Genomic DNA, 19,404 nt, shown 5'->3' on the forward strand with positions numbered 1-19,404 from the left:
GCGCCTTGAGCCAAGGCCTCGTCACTGTTGTGTTTTGAGGTGTCCCGCTGGTAACTTGTGCCCTGCCCAGGTGTGCGCACGGTGACTTGGGCATAACATGCATGTTAAGCAGTAGTTTGGCTCTGAGTGCTCTAAGGCTGAGGCAGCAGCTTGCTGGCAGCTGCTGAGGGAGTAACATCACTCTACTGATGTTAGTCCCTCAGTAGGGTGTAACTACTACTGCTCCTGCCTGGAACATCTTGGAGGTAAGGCTGGGGCTGTGGGAATGGAGAAGGCCCCATGGTCCTGGGCATGACTGAAAACTGCACCCCGCCAGGGAAGGGTGGCCTGGTGGGGCTGAAGAGCCCCCAGAAATGCCAGGCCAGTGACCTCCCTGGTGTAAGGCAGGTAGGGGCACCCTAACCCCAAGCCCCACCAAGTGGTGGGTAGTGTAGAGAGTTGTAGTAGGGGCCAGGCATGCTTAGAGGGAAGCACCTGAGCCCAACCGGGGTGTGAGACCTTGGAGCCCCAGAGGAGGTAGAGTTATGTGAGTAGTGTGAGGGCACACACAGAGTAGGGTGCAACTTGGGCACCTGAAGGACTGTGCTAGTGGGGTGCAAAGTAGGGCTCCAAGGGCGGCTCCAAGGGCAGTACATGGGCCAACCCCAAGAGTGAGAGTGTGAAGCTAGCTGCCTGGTGAGGGGCTAGGGGCAGAAGCAGCCCAGCATTTGACACAAGGTTACGCCATGTAGAGTAGGTGAGCTCAAGCGACCCAAAGTTGCTGCGTGTGTAGTGCCAGAGTGTGAGTAGCAAAGCCTGAAGGCCTGAGAGGGCCAAGGTCGCTCGAGAGGAGCAAGGGCAGTGGCGTATGGGCCAGAGACAGGTAGAATGCTAGAGGTCCCTGAGAGGGAGGCAGCGTGAGCGAGTGGGTGTGAAAGAGGCCAACAAAGGACTGAGTTTGCTCCAGCCTCAGACCAGAGAGCAATACCAATCTAGATGCCATCTGCGAGGCATGGGCCAGGGTGGAGGGAAGGTTAGGAGCCCGTTCAGGTGTTTTGTGTCAAAGCAGCCTGTGGGATCCCTTGACAAGTACACACCAAACTCAGTGCAGAAGCTGCTTGTAATTTTTATTATTTCTTTTTAAAAAGGCAAAAATCAAACCTGGTACATGAATACAATACATGCTCTTCCCTGCTGCTTAAATTAACTCCAAAAATAATATTAACCTTTGACATTACAACGGAGTATCACTACAAACAAAGAGGATTGCCATTAAAACCCCAGCCAGCCAGCCAGCCCCTGCAGCATCAGCCAGTTTTACTATACAAGTCGTGAGCTAAGTATCTTCCCTGTGCTCAGAAGGACCGTGGAGATCGCAGGTCAGAATAAGCGGGGGTCACACACATAAGAAAATTACTAAAAAAAACAAACCCCACCATCAAATGTATCCTAGGCACAGCTAGATTTATTCCAAGGTCCTCGCTGGTGAACTGTAGTAGTATCTGAAGCTGCTCTTAGATCAAGGCGGGCTTTGGATTAAAAGCTGAAAGGCAGACACTTGGGGAAGGTTTGGGGCAGTATTAGTGCCCATGTAGTCTGTCAGTTGTTTAAACACAGCAACAGGCTTGCTGCAAAAATCCAGTAGCCATTGGTTTTATTGAGCTGACTGCAGCCTTGCTGAGACTAAGCTGTGGCAGTCTGGAAAAGAAAAGGCCCATCTGTTAGAAACAGCAATGCATTTGGGTCAGTTGTGTGAACATGGACACCGGCTTCTTTCATCGCAGTTTATCGTATTCTAAGCGCCCTCGAGATGCACCTGACGCAGTGTTATTTCCAGGTACGCAGCTCGCCAGGGCAGTGTGGCATCATGTACGCGCAGCTCTGCAACCCAGAGTGCTTTGTTTTTTGCAAGAACATGATCGCTCCCCCTTGCAAGGAAAGGCGGCTGAGCACCCATGCTGAGAGGTAAGTGCCGCTGCCGGCTTACTGTTGGGCCTCTGTAAGCAGCTGGGAAGATGCATGCTGGGTTATGCTCATTACCATGGAAGGACTCGCTGAGGAGAGAGGCTCTCTTTAAAAAACGCCAGGGGATATTCAGCAGGTCTCACACGCAGAGCAACTGCTTCCTGTTGCTAAAAAAAGAAGAGTGTGTGCTTGCACTCCCCTCCCCAAGTGGCACCTTCTGAAAGCAGGATGGTCACTTCTGGGGTGGGTCGAGCTGCTCAGCTTGTTCTGATCGCAACCCCTTGGAGCAGCCACATTCAACCTTCCCATTCCATTAAAGGTGGCTTTAATCTCAGCGCTCACTCCCCAAACAACTGTGCAGAAATGAGTCCTTGGTCATTGTGTAGCCTTGAGCTGACCAGGGAATTAGGAAAGGTTCCTCTGAGTATCCTGGCAAGTCCAGCACTCAGTCACCAGAAGGACTGGAAAGGGTGTTTTAGCATGTTACAGCGGTGTTGGGCACATGCTCAAACTCTCCCTATGCCTGAAGACAGGTGTTTGTGCCCAAAAGCTTGCAAAGAAACAATTTTTCCAACTATTTAGTTGGTCTAATGAAAGATACCACATTTACCCAAAGAACCTTGTCTGCCTTTTAGCATGTTAGAAATAAAGCCGCCCTGCAACACCACCGGCAGAGCACTGCCTCGCACCGTGCGCCTGGTACTGGTGCTGTAGAAACCCCTGGAAATGACTAAGGCCTTGCAGGAATTCTAAGCACCCAGGGCTCTTCCCGTCTGTTAGCCAGAGCCCTGCCTGTGCAGTGCTTTGAATTTCCAGAGTTTGCAGCACCCTAGTGAGGTAGATCAATGTCCCCTTTCTACAGCTGGGGAGGCTGGTGGAGGCCAAGGAGTTGCATGGTTCTGCCCAGGGCCACACAGCGAGAACTGAGATTAAACTGGAGACATTCCTCACTCCCAATTCTAAGTGCTCTCTGCTAATGACTGCTACCTCTTGGCTTGAATTTCACACCTTTATTGTCTGCCACCGTGGGAGCTTCTTGGTTGCTTAATTTATCTGCTCCTACCATTCATTTCCCACATGGATTCTTAAGCCTCTGTGACCTCATTCCTTACACCAGCTGCTAATTGCAACATAACAAAGAAGCCCGACTTTAGCGCTCTACCGGGGGCCAGTGTGCCTTGGAAGACAGCCCAAAGGAAGCAACTGAATAATGTTCCTTAGTGATACACCTGGGACATCCCCTCCTTGTCCTGTTACAAGCTGAGAGCCAGAGCCTGCCCTCTTCTCACCTGGGTTGCCCCACTGACCCCCGGGGAATCATTCATCGCTAGACAAGCAGGCAGGTTTTGGCTCAGCTCTGCAACTGGCAAAGGAAACATTTTCTAGTTAAAAAGGTCGGCTGCTGCTGCTGCTGTGACCAGAAAGCAAACACCAATCAATCTGATAGCCTCAAAGGAGGCAAAAGTCTGTGCCCTGTTCATTTGGTCATCCAAACATTGGAGCGGGCAGGACGTGGCGTAGTGAACTGAGTTTGTGCAATCGCTGTGCAGAGAGGGTGAGACTGGAGAGCTGAGCCTTTACACATGACCTTTTTTTCCCTTTTTATTTTGGATTCTATTTAGAAATATTAACAAATCTGACAAAAGTACACAGGTAGGTAATACTGCAATACAAAAGTCCGGTAGGATGCAGGTTCAGGACAATTTCTGCAGCCTTCACATGGTAGCAAAACATTGGTATCAAACATTTAACAAGTCCTTGCATGACAACCACCACCGTGCATGCAGCGTGTGTATACATATATATACAGTCCAGTTAAAAAAGACATCAATACAAAAAAAAGAAAGACTCCACGCGTTCGGTCCTGCTCCGTTGTAGGCATAAACCAGCATTATGGCACATAGGTGCTGAAACAAAGGGCACATTTAAAATAACCTCGTGGGAAAGGGAGGTTTGCCAATTATTCTGAGCCACTCATAGAGCCTTTTTTTATCAGAGGCGCTGAGTGCACAGTGTCTGTGCCCTCAAATGGGATCTATAGGGGTGTGATGGGGAAACTGGGCCCTAAATACCCTGCTGTATTTTAAAGTGCTGGAACTATAGGGTGGGGGAAGAGAGCAACATTTTAAAATCTAATGCGACACACTGTTGGCGTGCCAGTCCAGTTCATGCATATCTGTATAACGAACTACACATAATTTATTGTTACAATGACCTTTTGAATGGTTGCCCCTCATTAAACAAGGTTTAGCCTCATTATAATGGGAAAAAATAACTGTCAGTCTAAAGAACAGCTGAACTGCAGACTGGGATGTTCAGCACACAAGGCCGTGTTTGGGAGCTAATGGAAAGGGAAGAGCGAATGTAACAACGGACATTTCCAAGGATTCTAACAATGGGCGACACATTGAGCTCATCTAGGACTTTGTGCTTGCTTGGAAAACCTGTGCCAGTGTCAGGAAGCAGAACCAGCTAGAGTTAATGAAGAGCAGAGTCAGTGCACAGCACAGGGGCCAGCAGAGGAGTTTGGTTCAGAACGCTGCTAGATGCAGTCTCAGACCAGCTCTGTGATGGGAGATCCTGAAACTAAATGGATGGTCGGGGCACAGGGGTGGTGTTTGCTGCAGTGGGGATTTGATCTGGCTCCTACAAAGATCTCGTTTATTTCTACAGTGCAGAATCCGAGGCCTTGTTCTTTTGATGCTGACTGAAGCCAGCATGGGGGCGAAGAAGAGCACTGCAGAGTGGAGCAGGTGGGTGCCCTGTGTGCTGTTTGGCTTGGTAAAGACTGAATAAAAGGAAACGACCAAACTGCATTTTCTGCCTTCTGGGACTGTGCAGTTCTCCCTGGTCTCAGGCATGTACAAAGACAGGATTGGGCCCAGGGACTCTTCAGCCCACAAGCCTAACCCCCCTCACACACCTAGCCGGTGGCGAGGCTTCTGTCCTCTCTTCACTGTCTCCATGCCGAAAGGAATACACAAACTAATACTAACATTGGACAGGACACTCCAAAGAAGCAATGTCTTGTTCAACCCCAGCTGTTCAGCTCCCAGGAGGAAAGGAAGAGCCATGGTTTCTCTGACATAGCAGCTGTGTGGAAGCGCAATGTGGAGTTCAACTGTCTGCAGAGGAGCAGCCATCAATGCTAGAACAGACCGGGCTGTCATGTGTGGAAATTTAAAAGGATCAAAAGTAGTAAATGCAAAACTGTGTATTATTTCTGAGGAGGCTGCAAGGGCCTCTGCCGTTCCCAAGTGGACACTGCCCAGCCTCACTGCACAGCCCTTTCAGCCTGCTGGCGTGCTGGGTGCAGGTTGTCAGCCAGGACAAGCGTCCCATTTCCAAGAGAAAAGCAGAGAGGCCTCTTGAGCGCAGAGGACGCGAGCACCCCGGAAGGAGAGGTTTAAATGCATAAAGACTCGTTAGGCCCAAACCACAGAAAGTGACAAACAACCAGAAACGTGGCACAAATCGCCTTAGTAAAATAGTTCCATGTTTAATAAATAATGCCTTTTGCTCATATTAGCTACATACACAAAGTGATGCATTCATTTTGCCACTGAATTGCAAGGCAGCAAGAAGATAATCCAGTATATCAAATAGTTAGAAACAAGTCAGGATTCTAGTGCATGCAGGCTGTGTCGTCTCACACCGCGTGTGTGTGTAGTGTGTATGTTGGAGAGCGTAGGTGCTTAGAGGCATCCTGAAGAAAACCCTAGGGACAGAACCCACTGAACAGAGAAAATCAATGTTGTCTCGTTCACTGGTCTTTCCCTGCAGTCTGGCCATTGATGGGATTTGCCAAGCTGCTCCTTGCTGGCTCGGTATCGCCATCCCTTTTAGCAGAGTAAGTAAACTCTAAGTCCGAAGGCATGAATTGTTCCTGGTTCAGGTTGCGAGAGCTCTGCTATTCTCTGCGAGGTCTCTGGCCTGTGCTCGGGGTCAGTCGCTCAGGACGGCCCCTGGCAGCTCGTTCATTAGCGTGTGCCAGCGCTCTATTTTCTTGTCCTTGTTTTTCAGGCAGTCGAACCAGTGCTTCAGCCTCTCGCCTTTGGCGTTAATTCCTAACACAACTCCACCTTAACAGAAAGGGACACGCGACAGTCAGCTCAGCTGGTGAAGTAAGCCAAGTGGTGCCAGCACAGAGAGGCAGACAAGTCTAACACTGCTGTGCTACCAGCTGCCTCCAGCCAGCGCCATGCAGCCGGACGCTGCAAACCTGCTCCAGCTACCAGGATGCATTTGGAAACAGCCGGCTCGGAGGGGTCAGTGTGAGGGGGGGCTCTGCTGCTCTATCCCACATGCATCAGGGGAGACAAACAGCTCTGCAGGACACCCAGCTCCTAAGGCTGACCTGTGGGCAGCCCAGAGAGGGAGAGCATGGAGATGGCTGCTGGCCTAGTCAGGAGCAGTGTCTAGCCTGGACCTTGGCTGCTCTAGGGTAGAAATTTCTGTGCTGTGCAGGGGGCAGGGGCTCGGCTCCAGAAGGCACCGGAGGGGGCTCCTGGAGCCTGGTGGCTGCAGCACTGTGTGGGGAGGTCGGTGAGATGCCAGGTCAAAGCCCCTGGGGGTGGGGAGAACCTGCATCTCCAGCTCCTGATGCCGAACACACAAGGGCTGCACCCCCGTTCCCCCGCCAGTGACTGGCTCCATCGTCCATCCCTCCTGTACTCCTTTTGTTTCCTCTTCTGCACGCTTGCACACTGGATTTCCTCAGCAGCATCCAGTGACAGGTGGCTTGTTTGTTCAGCTAGAAACCCTCTTGGTTTTTGCAGGTCCCTTTGGGGGGCGGGGGGAAGGGGAGGAGGCTGAGAAAAGGAAGGTCAGGTACATCGCAGGGCCAATTCTACACACTGAGGAGCAGAGGTGGACACAGAGCAGGGCTGGAAACGACCGTCCACCCAGAGGGTGCTGGGAGGTAACAAACTCGCCCTGGCAACAGATCACTAAGTGCACGAGCAAGAGGACACCAGCTGCATGGGCCTCAAACCAAAGACAAACCAGACCCCCACTTTCATGCTCCTCTGGCTTTAATGAAGGGGTAGAACAGAGATACAAGTCCCTTTACCTGTGCTCCTGTTTGCTGCACAGCTGGTTTTGAAGCTGAAGGTCGGGTTGAGATGGAGGAGGAGAGCAAGTGGGAGAAGATGGAGAGCAGGAAGCATAGCAAGTGACAGGAACAGCAGCAGCAGCACGAAGGAAGGAGCAGAAAGGCAGAGAAAAGTGTGGCAAGGAGAGGAAAACGAGAAAACGCTAAGGGGAAAAGGGAGAAGCAGAGGAGCCAAAGAAGAAAGGAGCAAAGCAGAAGAGAAATGTGAGGGGAAGAGGCAAGAGGACGGCAGAGCTGGAGGAGAGCGCAGGAAGGTGGAGACAGGGACAGGACTGGAGAAGCACAAGAACAGCGCTGGAGAGGGGAGGGCGCCACAGGCAAGGGTCTGAGAAATCCAGGAGAAAAGTTGTCAGGAAAGTGGGGGGCTGGAGGGGAGGGGAGAGGAGAGACAGAGGTCAGAAAAGCACAGGAAGAAAAGGAGCAGAAATGAGGCTGCAGGGGAGCGCGGGAGGGAAGAGACAAGGACCGGGAGCAGACCAAGGGACAGAGCAAGAGCAGGGCAGCAGCGCCAGGCAGGCGGCACCTGGAAAGGAGAGGGAAAGGGGAGAGGCCGAAGGAAGGACACGGGAGCAGAAGGAGAGAAGAGCAGGATGGCAGCTGGAGAAAAGCCAGTCATGACAATGCAGGGGCCCAGAGAGCTGCAGTGACCAGCCTCGGCAGGGTCCTGCTTACCAATGAAGTCATTTGATTTTCCAATATCGTAATCCCACACTGTGACTTCTAAGGTCTTTTTTGCCAGGTCCCCGTGCTTTATCTCATAGCAAAACTCCTGTTGGGAGAAGAGACAGAGGTGAGGAGGCAGCACCCTCCCCAGCAACGCTGGCAGAACACAACTTGGCAGTGTGCATCACGTCTGACCAGCGAGGGAGGTGTCAAGGCAGTGCTGACCAGGGACCAAGCCAGCAGCTGGCAGGGGCAGCCAGGTGCTGGGGCAAGCCCTCCAGGTCACCGGAAGGTGCCAAGAGTGGACGTAAATGGCCTCAGGTGCTAGAGCAGCCCATGGGAGCCACCCAGCTACCTGTCCCTGCTCATGGGACGTGCCCTAGATGCTCCGGAGCGGGCTTCTTTGCTGATCCTGGGAAACATTCGTCTTGCCCCCACAGCCTGTGTGAGGGGCTCGGTGCCCCATGGCAGGCTTTGCTCTGCGTCAGGCAACTCTGGAGAAGAGGCTTTGCCCAAGTGTGATGCCCCGCCATCAACCAGGCCAGGCGGGGCTGCTGCCCAGAGAGCCCCCAGCATGAGGTGCATGTGCAGCATGGGAGACCCCAGGGCTCCATTCCCGGGGCACTCAGCTGCATCGGTGATGGAGCGATGTAAGCCCTTAAGGCAGACAGAAGCTAATCTTCTACCCAAACCCCCGAGCACGAGCATGAGCACGAGCAAAGCTGCAGAACCAGCCTCAGCCTCGCAGTGAAGAAGTTGCACTGACCAGACTGGGCGACGGGGTCCCGGGCAGCCGTGTTAGATAACGGGCACTTATCCATTGCTGACTGGCACGCACGCAGAGGCCGGCTGGGACTGGAGGCCCCCTGGTGCAGAACACTGACGTGATTTATGGGCTCGTCATCTTGATGAACGAGGCTTTTTGGAGCCTCGTCAGGGACCCCAGCATCTCAGCCACCACCGTGAAGGGAGCGAACGTACCTCATTGAATTCGGGGTTCAGGGTTTTCTTTTTCACGGCTGTTTTGTGCTTTGACTTCTTGTCCTCATCCGGCTTCAAGTAGCTGTAATCACAGCAGAGCGCTGGTCACAACAGAGTCAGCTCTGCCGGGCAGGTGCCTTTTACCTCTGGTTCACGTCAGCATTCCCCAGACTCGCTGGAGCTGCGTGTCCAGCGCTGCCACCAACTTGGAGGGCAGGTGGCTGCACTGCCGGGCAGCGTGGCCTCCGCCTCTGCAAAACGTGGTGGCTCTTACCTGTGTCCTGCTTTGAGACCTCCCAGTGAAAGTTATCATGTAGATGCCATCTCACCTTGGCTGAGCTGCCAGACTCCAGCAAGCTCTGTCCTCCCAAAATGCTTCCTGCACACCCAGTTGTCTGCCAGGATCACTCAGCGACTGGACACTTAGGCCGCACTGCCAGCCTGCCCCACAATGGAGGAGCCTCGCCAACGGAGGAGTGCCCCGCCAGAGCCCGGGCACTCAAGCAGCAGCCATGCAGCGCGGTAGCACCCATCCCACTGTCCTGCATGAACACCTGTTTCCAAAGCCCAACACCGTTCTGCTTGCAGCATTTTACCCACTGAGGCACTCACACACTGCTGGAGGGGTGAGCGGGAGCAAATGTAGAGGCCGGCATGGAGCTGATTCCCCCACTGTGAGAGTGCCCCAAGGTGGGAATTCAGGCTCCATCCCCGGGGAGCGCCTGCTGCAGCTCAGCACATGGCACTTTTCAACAGACGCTGCCATTTGTGCCCAGGCCCTCCTCTCCCAGCACTGCCCAGACGTGGTCTGAATAGAGTGCCCGTGTCTGCCCCTGCTCTGCAGTCACACCCCGAGTCCCGCACAACAGGCAGGTGCCAGGACAACCGTGTAGCACAAAGAGCTCATGCCTCTGGAGTCAGCCTGCAGCACCCGTGAGCAAGGGAGACACCATGGACAGTCCCCTTCGTGAACTGCAATGAAGTGAAGACCCTGCACAAGCACACCTGTCTGTCTGGCGCGCCTAAAGGCCTGCCTGCTGGGCTGAGTTTAAGGCCAGGCTCATGCTGCTATGGCTCCTGGGCAGGTACGGGAAGGGCCCTCTGCTGCACCCCTATGTGCAGGGCAGCGTGCTCTCTCCTGCACCTGACACGTTCATCCCTTGGCAGGAGTTCAGCACCTGAACACTGCACCAGGCACGGGGGCAGCCAGGTTATCAGCGGCTGCCAAGCCCCGTGCCCTGCAGCCTGTGTACAGCTGGTAAGGGACAGGCACAATGTGAGCAGCCCTGGCAGGGCGGTGGAGCAGCTGGGCACTAACTGGGTGGAGGCAGAGAGGGGAGGGGAGGGAAGGGTGCACTCAGAGCAGAGCAGATTCAACTCTCCATTACACCCAGGCCAGGCACAGAGGCTGCCCTGCTCCTGATGTACTAGAAGGGCTGACAGACTGGCAGGGCTGGGTCTGCAGGCAGGGCTGCATGGACCCCAGCTCCCAGCCCTGGGGGCAGCAGCGTGGAGTGCATGGCACCAGGACAGCACTGCAATCCTGGGCAGGGTCCCTGTAGGAAGGGTCCAAGGCTGGGCCCAGGCAGGGCATCAGCCCTGCAGCCATGGCAGGCAGGAGCCAAGGTCAAAGGAGGATGGAGGATTAATGGGACCCAGCAACAGGGGAGCATCCAGCAGCTTGGGGGGAGGGGAAGCATCCTTTAGACAATGCCTTGTCCCCCTGCCCCCCCCGGGGAGCAGGAGACCCAACCTCAGCCCGACGGCTGTGCAGCAGGGCAATTGCAGAGTCAGGACAGCCCCGGGCAGGAGGGACGGGGCTGCCACAAAGGAGAGCAAGGCAAGCTGGCCCCATGGCTTCCCCGCTGGGATGCGTGGGGTGGGCGAGGTGCTCTCTAACTGGGGCAGTTCCTTCAGATTAAGGGAGAGTGCAAATCCGAGGCTGCGGCTTTTCCTGTACAGCTCCCCGTGCTGGAAGCACCCCTGCTCCTGGACCCCCAGCTGGGGCCCAGACCTGGCAAGTCTTAGTGTTGTCAGCTGCAACGCAGCCAAGGTTCCTTTTGCTTCTCCAAGGGCTCCAGGCCTAATTACCCCTTCCCCAAGCCTCGTCTCAATGAACTGCCTTTGTCACAGCAGCTGCAGGGAACAGCTGTGAGGGAGGCTCTGGCTCGGGGCTGAGAGCAGAGCAACAACAGCAGCACCTTCTCCCCAAATGTGCCTGTGCCAAGCTGTCCCGATTTCACCCACAGAGTGGGCCCAAGTCCCCAGCACTGGTGGGGCAAGCACCTCCACTCTGCTGCCCCTACACGTGGGCCTGAGGGGTGTAAAGCAGGAGCCACTCCACTGGTGTTGGTGAAGTTGCACCAGACTCAGCCCAAGAGCAGGGATGGCAGCGCATTGTTCCCTCCCGCCCATCTGCCCTGGCTCCTTCTTCTCCAGACCCTTGGGGTAACCAGAACATCTTCCCTTGCACTGCTGCCTCAGCCAGATGCTGCCTTCCCCTCCTGGAAGGGCCCCCTTGCCCGCCACACCCTGCCACGGGCCCTGGGCTGCCCAGGCAGAGGTCAGTGCGCTTCCCCAGCCCAGCAGCTGCACGCTGGCGCAGAGTGCCCAGGCCACCTCCCAGAGGCCTGCGAAAACATCTCAGACACGCGGTGCTTTGAGATGGCGCCTGGCAGGCCGCAGGCACAGTAGTGAGCCCAGTACCAGCTGGAGCCGCAGCACCAAGCATCACAGCTCTCGCCAGCTGGTACGATGCCTGTCTGAGGTAACGGGCGGCTGGGGAAGATACCAGCCAAGCCCAGGACGCGCCGCGCAGCAGCTGCCGAGCCAGACGGAGCTCCCAGGCAGCTCTCGGGAGAGGGATTGCGAGGGGATCCGCGTTTCCTTGGTTATTCTTAGTCTCTAATTGCCTTCTCGCGGACCGTGCATATGTACTAAGCTACAAGCATCTGCACAGCCACTGCTGGCGTCTCCCCAACCCAGCTCAGCACCAGGTTGTGGGAACTGAAGACCCCCATTCCCACCCGTAGCAAAATGACTCCAAGCCAAGGAGGGGGAACTTGCACCGCATCTGGGAGGGATATGGGCAGAAGCTCCTGGCACCCCCGAGACCTGCCACAGCCCTTCTTCGAGGGACAGCACCTGGCACCCACAGTTCAGGGAGAAGCTAAAGGCTCTGAGCTGGCCCCTTGCAAAGGCCGGGTGGCTCCGGCCCTAGACCTGCAATGCACCAGTGCCCCCTTTATGTCCCTGAAGGTGGGCACGGCTGTTGATGGGGCACCCGCTGCGTGGCTGCATGACACTTGCTGACTCGCACAGTGGCCTGGGCTGCCAACGCCTGCCCTGTCTGCCGCTGAGAAATCTGACCCGAGCTGTTCTGCAGTCGGCGCCTTTGCCCTTCCCTCGCGCAAGGAGATGAGCTCCCATTATGCAAAGCACCAGGCTGAATTAACCAGGATCAAACACCTCAATTATCCCATCCAGCTCCCCTGTCCCTGTCAGAGTGGAGCAGAGTGATGGAAACCCCTCTCCTCCCATGTGTACAGGCTGCAACCCCACAGGCCTGCCACCTCAGGCCCCCCATGCCTGCCCCAGCCCATCATGGCATCCAGCAGCAGCAAGGTCCTCGATCGTGCCCTGCAGAGCTGCCCCCTCACGCCAGCTGCTCAGAGCACAGAAGCTCCCAGCAGCTCCAGGGCCCAAACCCACATGCCTGAGGACCGGCAGGCAGGAGCTCCCAAAGCGTCAGCCTGCTGCAAGCCCCGGTCCTGGCCCCAGCCCGGCAGCCGCCTGCTCCCTGAGCCGTGTCACTCACGTTTTCACGTAGGGGTCGGAGTAGCCGTTGGCGTCCATGGCGGCCAGGTGGGCGCAGCGGACAATGCCCACCAGGAGGCCCTGCTTCTGGGAGCTGTACTTGAGGGAGATGAGGATGCGGCCCCGCTCCTCCAGGGACTTGTCCTCTGTTTTATCTATCTGGGGGGACGGGGAGAGGAAATGGGTGCTGCTCAGTACGGGCCCAGGGCAGGACTCCTGGGTTTCGCTCCTGCCTCCGCTGCTGACTTGGTGGAGCCCGGGTAACACGTCAAGTGTCAGCTTAGAGTCACGGGCCAGTCCTGGCACCCCAGGCGAGTAGTCCCAGTGACAAAGCCAGCAGAGCAGCTGCCCCGTGCCCCCAGGGCTGGGCTGATAGAGGCTGCTCTGCAGGAAAGGAATGGGGGTCCCCCACCACTACCACCCACATGACACGTGGGGCCAGCCCCTGGCTCCCTGCCCCGCTCACCGGCAGCTGCTTCTCCAGGCAGATGTTGAAGTTCTTGGTCTGGTTGGGCTTCAACTTCTTGAGCGGGATCCGCGTCTCCCCAATGAACTCGTTGTGGCGGAACTTGTCTTCGTCGCAGACAGAGATCCTGAAATGCAGCGGGACCGAGTCAATCCTGGCCAGCGCCACCTATCCTGGCTGTGGGGTGGGGACGGCGCCAGACCAAAACCCTGCTCCCTTGGACTGGCTCCGGCCGGGGCAGGAGCAGAGCAATGAGCACCCCCTCCCCAGGCCCAGCTGACCACTGCCAACACCGGGACCTCGTTAGTGCCTCACAGGGGCCCTCAGCCGAGGAGGCAGGGGCAGACCCTGGCTGTGCCGCCTCTGCACCTACTCCAAAGCCTTGTGGGCACACAAGCCCACAGGGCTTGACCACGACTGAACTGATCCCCGTGGAGCCCGATGGGTCTGGATGGGGCCAGGCTGGAGCGTGGGGGCATCACATTAACCAGTGTGCAGCGTGCCAGAGGGCAGCTCTCCCCTCTCATCACAAAGCCTGACCCTGGCGCCAGTAGAAGAGGGCACAAAGCTGCTCTTGGCCTGGGAAGCAGGCTGACTTGAGGGCCTGCACGCTCTTCTGCTCCAGCCCTGCTTTTACACAGCTAATGAGAACCCAGATGCCGCTGGAAGCAAGGAAGTGAGGCAGGCAGCGGAAGTACCGTTACAGACGTCGCTCCGGCCCTGGGGCTTCCAGGGCACCCATGCCTGTCCCCTGGCAGAGCACGGTGGCTGCACGCCCATGGTCTCACTTCCCTGCGAGGGACAGCGCCTGCCTCAGCAGCAAGGGAGTGAGCCCACCGGCCTGGATCGACCTCTGCCGGCGGAGGCAGGTCCGTGAGCAGAGTGGTGCGGGACCAGGCCTGCTCTGGTGTCTGTCACATTGCATCTGAGCAAGCAAGGATGGGCAGCCGGCTCCCCCAGGGCCTCAGCATCCCCAGCAAGCAGGGAACGCGAATGCAAGCGAAAGTCCTCCCTGCCAAGGGCCCCCAGCCGGCTTGCAGACCCACAGCCGCGACCAGCCAGGTGCCTCGCCCGCCCAGCCTGGCCAGGTTCATTGGCTCCGGTTTTGTTTCTGGGCAGGTGCAGAGCAGTAACGGCTCATCAGAGCAGGCATGGGCTGCGCGCTGCCTTCACTGTGACACACATTAGCTTGTTCCGATTTCACCTGCGGGGCCATGCAGGACACAGCTATGTGTGGTTTGCAATGGCAGGACATCCTCATTGGAGATACCCATGCACCCGAAATCCCCACAGCAAGCCCCACGCGCTCCGGGGAGGCAGCAGTACATGGAGCAAAGGGGCAGCCCTGGAGACAGACCCTCCCAGGCTGCCCCTGTTTTAGTGGGCTCTTGAGTCCTGTGGCTTTGCCCCCACCTGCTTCTGTGGCCCATCTAAACCTTGCTGGGGGACTGTTTGCTCGCTTCCAGCTCCCAGGCGTTACCATGAGCGAGCCAGGAGTGTGCAGCTGCAGGATGGTGCTACCCTGCATTACCTGCTGTGATAGAGCAGGAGGCCTGGAGAGCTTCTGGGCTAAGGGCTGGCTGACAGGCCGGGAACTTGGGACTGAGCGACTCCCACTGTTCTTGGAAAATGAATGGGACTACATAGGACACACGAGCCTGGATCCCTCGCAGTCTCCTACCTGCCAGGGGGAAAAGGGGCATCCCCCTCAGCGCAACCTGCCTGGTGCAGCCTGTGCTGCCCACATGCTTGAGGTGGGTTATTGTGACTCCCTGCCCCAGGCTGCACCTGTGTGAGCAGGGGTGTCCCCAGGGCCGCTGAGGGAGAGAGGAACCCTACCAGGTGCGGGAACCCAGCCCCGCAGCCCCTGCACCTTTGCCCTGGCTGCTGGCTGGCCCCAGTGCTGGTCCTGGCAGGCAGAGGCATCTGCAGTCCTCCACGCACAGGGCATCTGCAGGCAGCTCCCGGCGGCTTCGAACCGCATGGGTGCTCCTCCCTCGAGGGCAGCCCCGGCAAGGCGGCGGGGGCACTTCAGAAGTATTTCTGCACTGTGATCTCACGGCTCTTCCCAATTCCTGCAGCCGCGGCTGCCAAAGACAGCAGAAGATCAACAAGGAGCCCCCTTCCCTTCCACCTCAGCACGCTGCCGTTAGCACTGCCAAGTCTGGCTGCTGGATGTGGGGGCGTGCTCACTGGACCGGTAGCCTGAGCTGCCACTCAGAGCACCTGGTCCTGGTGAAGGTTTCTCCCTCCTGCCACTCCTGGCTCCCCGGCTGGCCAGGGACAGACTCGGCCGTGCCAGATGGAGGTATGTGCAGTGCACGCAGCCAACCTGGCATAGGAAACAGGCTTCGGCAAATGTGAAGCCCCGTTCCCACTGTGGGCAGTGCTGACTGAGGGCCAGTGGGTCACCACTTCACAGCTCACTCGTCTTGCTAGATATGGCAGACGGGAGCCAGGTGCTGCTGCACCAGAGATGGGCGACAGAGCACAGCCTGGACCCAAGCAGGGCTCCATGGAGTCCAGTGTCGGGCCTGCCTGGGGCCAGCTCTGAGCACCTCGAGGACCTCCCCAGCCCCAGCCCCAGCCCCAGCCCCAGGGAGGTGTGGGGTATACCCACCAGACTAGGCCTTGCCTGCTGTGTCAGACAGGCTGCAACCCCCAGCCATGATTTGAGACCCTCCATTCAAACAACAACCGAGCCGTCTCGGTCCGTGCCCTGTGCTCCCAGATGCTGCAGTACCGATCAATACACCACCACGTAAGCGCAGGAATGCAGCACGGACACCCCTGAGCCCAGGCTCTGCCCACAGGCCACTTTCCCCTACTGCACCCATCTCCTGGCACCTGGAAGACTTGCTCCTGCACTGCACCCTGCGGAGAGGCAGGGCCCAGCCCAGGCTGCCCCCTTGGTCCCTGGGACCGAGAGAAAATGACCCAAATGCCTTACACAGGCCTTGCTTGCCTCCTGGAGCAGAGCGGGCACTGGCCGGCCCAGCCCATCCATCCGAACTGCACTGACAGCCCAAAGCCAAGGCAACGGAGAGGGGAACCACGACAGGGCCTCGGGTGCACACCAGCTGTCCGAAAGCCTCATAGCCAGGCCGTGGTCCTGGCAGTAGTTTGGAAGGGCACCCAGAGCACCGTGGTGTCTCGGATGTCACAGTAGCAGCACACAGGTCATTCTGGCCTGCACCTCATCCCCCACCCTCCTGGGCTCAGCCTGCCCCAGCCCCCACCAGAGTTGCTTTGGTACAACACGGTGGCTCTTCCCCCGGTGAGGGCCGAGGAGCGCAGGCGCTGGCAGAGGGAGAGCAAGACCAACCCCGGCAGAGAAGAGAAACTCCCGGAGCCTGAAAATCCACATCCCAGGTGCTGAATTCCACATCACCACGAAAGGGAAAAGCTGGACCCACGTATTTGGTTTCTCTGCTGGCTGAGCTCAGGGCAGGCAACCAGTCCTACCTTTTGCTCGTCCTCTCTACAGCAGCAGAGGTGAGATTGCATTTGCCACCAGGGTCAACTCTTCAATCTGCGCCTGGCAGACAGGTGCTGGCATGGCCAGAGAAACGTTAGCCGTGTGGAGTGAAGGCAGCCGATGCCAGGCACCCGGCGTGCCTCTGCAAGGGACGGACAGCAGCGCTGGGCAGCGTCAGTGCTGCAGACTGCTGGGGGATTAGCCCGCACGACACTACACAGTCCAGCCGGCACGGCAGCGTGCAGATCCCAGGGCCTGGCTGGCATTTCTCTTCCCCTGCTCCAGACATAGCTGTGCTGATGGAAGAGGCCTTTTGCCAGCTTAGCTTCTGCCATCAGAGGAGGTAGCTGAACACCACCTGCACTGACAGCAGCCCTGTAATGTAGACAAGCCCTGGGTGAAAGGCACAAACCTCACATAACCTGTGCGAGAAAAGACAGGGAAACCACCCATTCTCCCGAGCCCTGAGGGGCTTCCCTGAGAAAGGGAAGGTTTTGGATGTGTACGGCAGAAACTGCCCTCCAAGGAGGCTGTCGTTAGCACCTCTGAAGGAATCGGGCTAATAAGAGCGCAGGGCCGCTACAGAGCTGGGCATGGCTGTGACAGAACAGGGCCTGCCTGCTCTCCTCTGGGCCTCTCCGTGGGCAGGGACCCAGCAGACATGTGCCTCCAGCACAGGCAGAGAGGCAAGCTCAGGTCCCAGGAGCGTGGCTTGGCCAGCGGGAGCAGGACCCTTCACAACAAGCACCTGGGATCTGTCGGACTTGCCCTCTGCATTAGCTGTGGCTGAGCGCGGCGTTCTCCACCCGCCCGGTATTTGTAACCCCCGGGCTGAGGCTGTCGGCCTGGCAGCTCTGTGTGACGAGTGCCGGGCGGCTGTGACGCCTGATCCGGTACCGGAGGAAATGCAGTCGCCTGTGTCTGAGCTGCACCGCACAGCCTCAGGGCAGGGGGGTTTATGTCGTGGTTAGGGAAACCTGGTCCCTGGCACGCAGTAGGCGCCACGTCTGCTGGGTACTTTCCACTGTGCTCTGAGTCCTCTATGGAGAAGATTGTCCCCCCCTTCCAGCTTGATGGCTTTCAAAAGCGACTAGCTCCTTCCTTCAGCTCCTCTGACGCGTGAGAGCGAAGCAGCGAGTGAACAGCCGTTGCTCATTAAAACTTTACTTTCCATCCCACTCATCCAGGACTCCTGGGATCTATTTCTGACTCCTGCTGAGTCGCTGTGTCTGTGGGCAGATCGCCACCTCTGACTCAGCACGCTCCCGCGGCTGAGGGACGCAGCAACCGGCTCCCCAGAGGCGGGAGAGGCGGGCAGCTGGTGTGCAATTCGGGGGCCCTCCACCCGTCTAGGCCCTGGCAGCACGGAGGAGCCGGCTTGGAGCATCTCCGGGGCAGGAAGATTCCCGCGGGTGAGTGGAAGGGGGCTCCAGGTCAGACAGAGCAGAGCTGGGGTCTGGACACCTGCTTTCACTCTGTCCCCCATCCTGTGTGACCCCAGGCCCCCTACTCCCCCTCTCCTTTGCCTCCTTGGTGAAGACACTGGGAGATGGTCACCACGACACCACTACCAACACTCAATACTGGGTACCAAAATGTCAAATGGAGGGAGGGCAGTGGGGGTGGGGGGTGGGCAAAGGGTTTCTTGTACGGGCCAGTAAACATCTGCGCGTGCTTCCTTTGTGAGTAACAAGTATCCGCTCATCCGCAAGCCCAAACTGCAGGCCCACCTTGGGATGCCTGGAGAGAACGGCTGTGTGCCACAGCCAAGTGCATGCCCACAACCCGCGCTGCGTGGCTGCCTGGCTCTGCGGAGGGCGTCCAAACCCGACAGGACTTTCAGCCCAACTGCAAAGCAGCTCCTGGTACGTCATGAAGGTTGAGCTCGCCATGCAGCCTGGGTGCGCGGGTGGGCAGCTGCCTCGCTGCATCCCCCCGTGCCTCTGTCTCCCTTCATTTCCTCATCTTGTCTGCATGGTTGCAGCCCCTCGGGGAGAGGGAGCAATAATCCTCTGCAATGGGAGCTTGCAACTCTCGCTCTCTCCTAATGGGCTGCTCCTTGGGTCCCTTCCAGTCCAGCTGTAAGACCGTGTGTGGCACAGCCGGAGGGCCGTGGCTGTGGGGCTGGAGGGGTTGCACGCTGGAAGCCCCTAGCACAGGTTCTCAGGCGGGCTTCTCTGCGGGTGCCCGACAAGGTAGACGCCGGGCAGGAATGACAAAGGAGAGCCATCGTGTCGGAGAAGAATCACACAAAGAAAAGTTCCTTCTAAGCCAGGAAACCCCTGAGCCAGGCAGAGCGCCGACACCGCAGCATCTCTTTGAATGTCACTCGAGGCGGGGGCGTGCAGGAAACGGGGTTAATGAACTGAATCCAACCTTATTTGCTTTTCCTTTTTGAGGCCCCATCTCTGTGTAAGCTCTGGTGGATGGGGAACTGCAGGATTAATGGAGATGGGCGGAAAGGTGCCAGCCCTGCTTCCGTGTGCGGTAGCTAGATCCGAGGACCCACGCAGACGGCGTGGGCATGGGGGCATTGATCGTGGTGTTCCCAGGTGCCTGTGTCGCTGGCAGGGTGGGCGAGGGGGCTTCGTCTCTGTTGCATTTGCCTACGTGTGATGCTTTTCTCTCCTTGTGTTTTGCAGTGCAGCCACCCCCTGGCAGGCACAGCACACGCCTGCCCTCGCCCCGACGGCCCACGATGGAAGTGGCCAGGATCAAAGACTTCCAGTGGAAAGCCCTGGCGCCTCTGTCCAAGCGCAGGGTCTACTGCTCCTCGGTGGAAGTGGGAGGGCAGGTCTTTGCCATCGGGGGCTGCGATGACAACGGCATCCCCATGCACTACTTTGAGGTGTACTCCCCGAAGCCGACCAGTGGGACTCCCTCCCTCCCATGCCTACGGCCCAGGCCACCCTGGGCAAGCGGATCATGGTGATCGGAGGGGTT

General features: G+C 57.6%; 2 protein-coding genes and 2 long non-coding RNA genes across 4 annotated transcripts in view; 3 read left to right on the forward strand and 1 right to left on the reverse strand.

Moving 5' to 3' along the window:
- The window catches only part of LOC109293310, a 13,989-nt gene extending 12,122 nt beyond the window's left edge, over positions 1 to 1,867 (forward strand). The window contains exon 4 of the long non-coding RNA XR_002096295.1: positions 1,764 to 1,867. This is a non-coding gene — a long non-coding RNA (uncharacterized LOC109293310). The remainder of the gene's footprint in view (positions 1 to 1,763) is intronic.
- A 29-nt stretch (positions 1,868 to 1,896) lies between these two features.
- Positions 1,897 to 7,642, forward strand: LOC109293312. The gene is made up of 3 exons (XR_002096297.1): positions 1,897 to 1,944; positions 5,968 to 7,084; positions 7,628 to 7,642. It is a non-coding gene; the product is annotated as an uncharacterized LOC109293312 (long non-coding RNA).
- Positions 3,531 to 19,404, reverse strand: part of DOC2B (double C2 domain beta) — a 66,403-nt gene continuing 50,529 nt past the window's right edge. Inside the window, exons 5-9 of the mRNA XM_019511153.1 lie at positions 12,984 to 13,110; positions 12,519 to 12,676; positions 8,702 to 8,783; positions 7,730 to 7,826; positions 3,531 to 6,026 (exon numbers count right to left, since the gene is read on the reverse strand). Of these exons, the coding sequence (XP_019366698.1) occupies positions 5,890 to 6,026; positions 7,730 to 7,826; positions 8,702 to 8,783; positions 12,519 to 12,676; positions 12,984 to 13,110 (601 nt within the window). The 3' untranslated portion in view covers positions 3,531 to 5,889. The remainder of the gene's footprint in view (positions 6,027 to 7,729; positions 7,827 to 8,701; positions 8,784 to 12,518; positions 12,677 to 12,983; positions 13,111 to 19,404) is intronic.
- LOC109293308 (kelch domain-containing protein 8A-like) lies at positions 18,479 to 19,398 on the forward strand. Its single transcript, XM_019511159.1, has 2 exons — positions 18,479 to 19,013; positions 19,104 to 19,398. The coding sequence occupies exons 1-2, from the start codon at positions 18,986 to 18,988 to the stop codon at positions 19,391 to 19,393; spliced, it is 318 nt and encodes a 105-aa protein (XP_019366704.1). The 5' UTR covers positions 18,479 to 18,985; the 3' UTR covers positions 19,394 to 19,398.

The sequence above is a fragment of the Gavialis gangeticus genome, unplaced genomic scaffold (assembly GCF_001723915.1).
Source record: "Gavialis gangeticus isolate Ggan-Ray unplaced genomic scaffold, GavGan_comp1, whole genome shotgun sequence".
NCBI lineage: Eukaryota > Metazoa > Chordata > Crocodylia > Gavialidae > Gavialis > Gavialis gangeticus.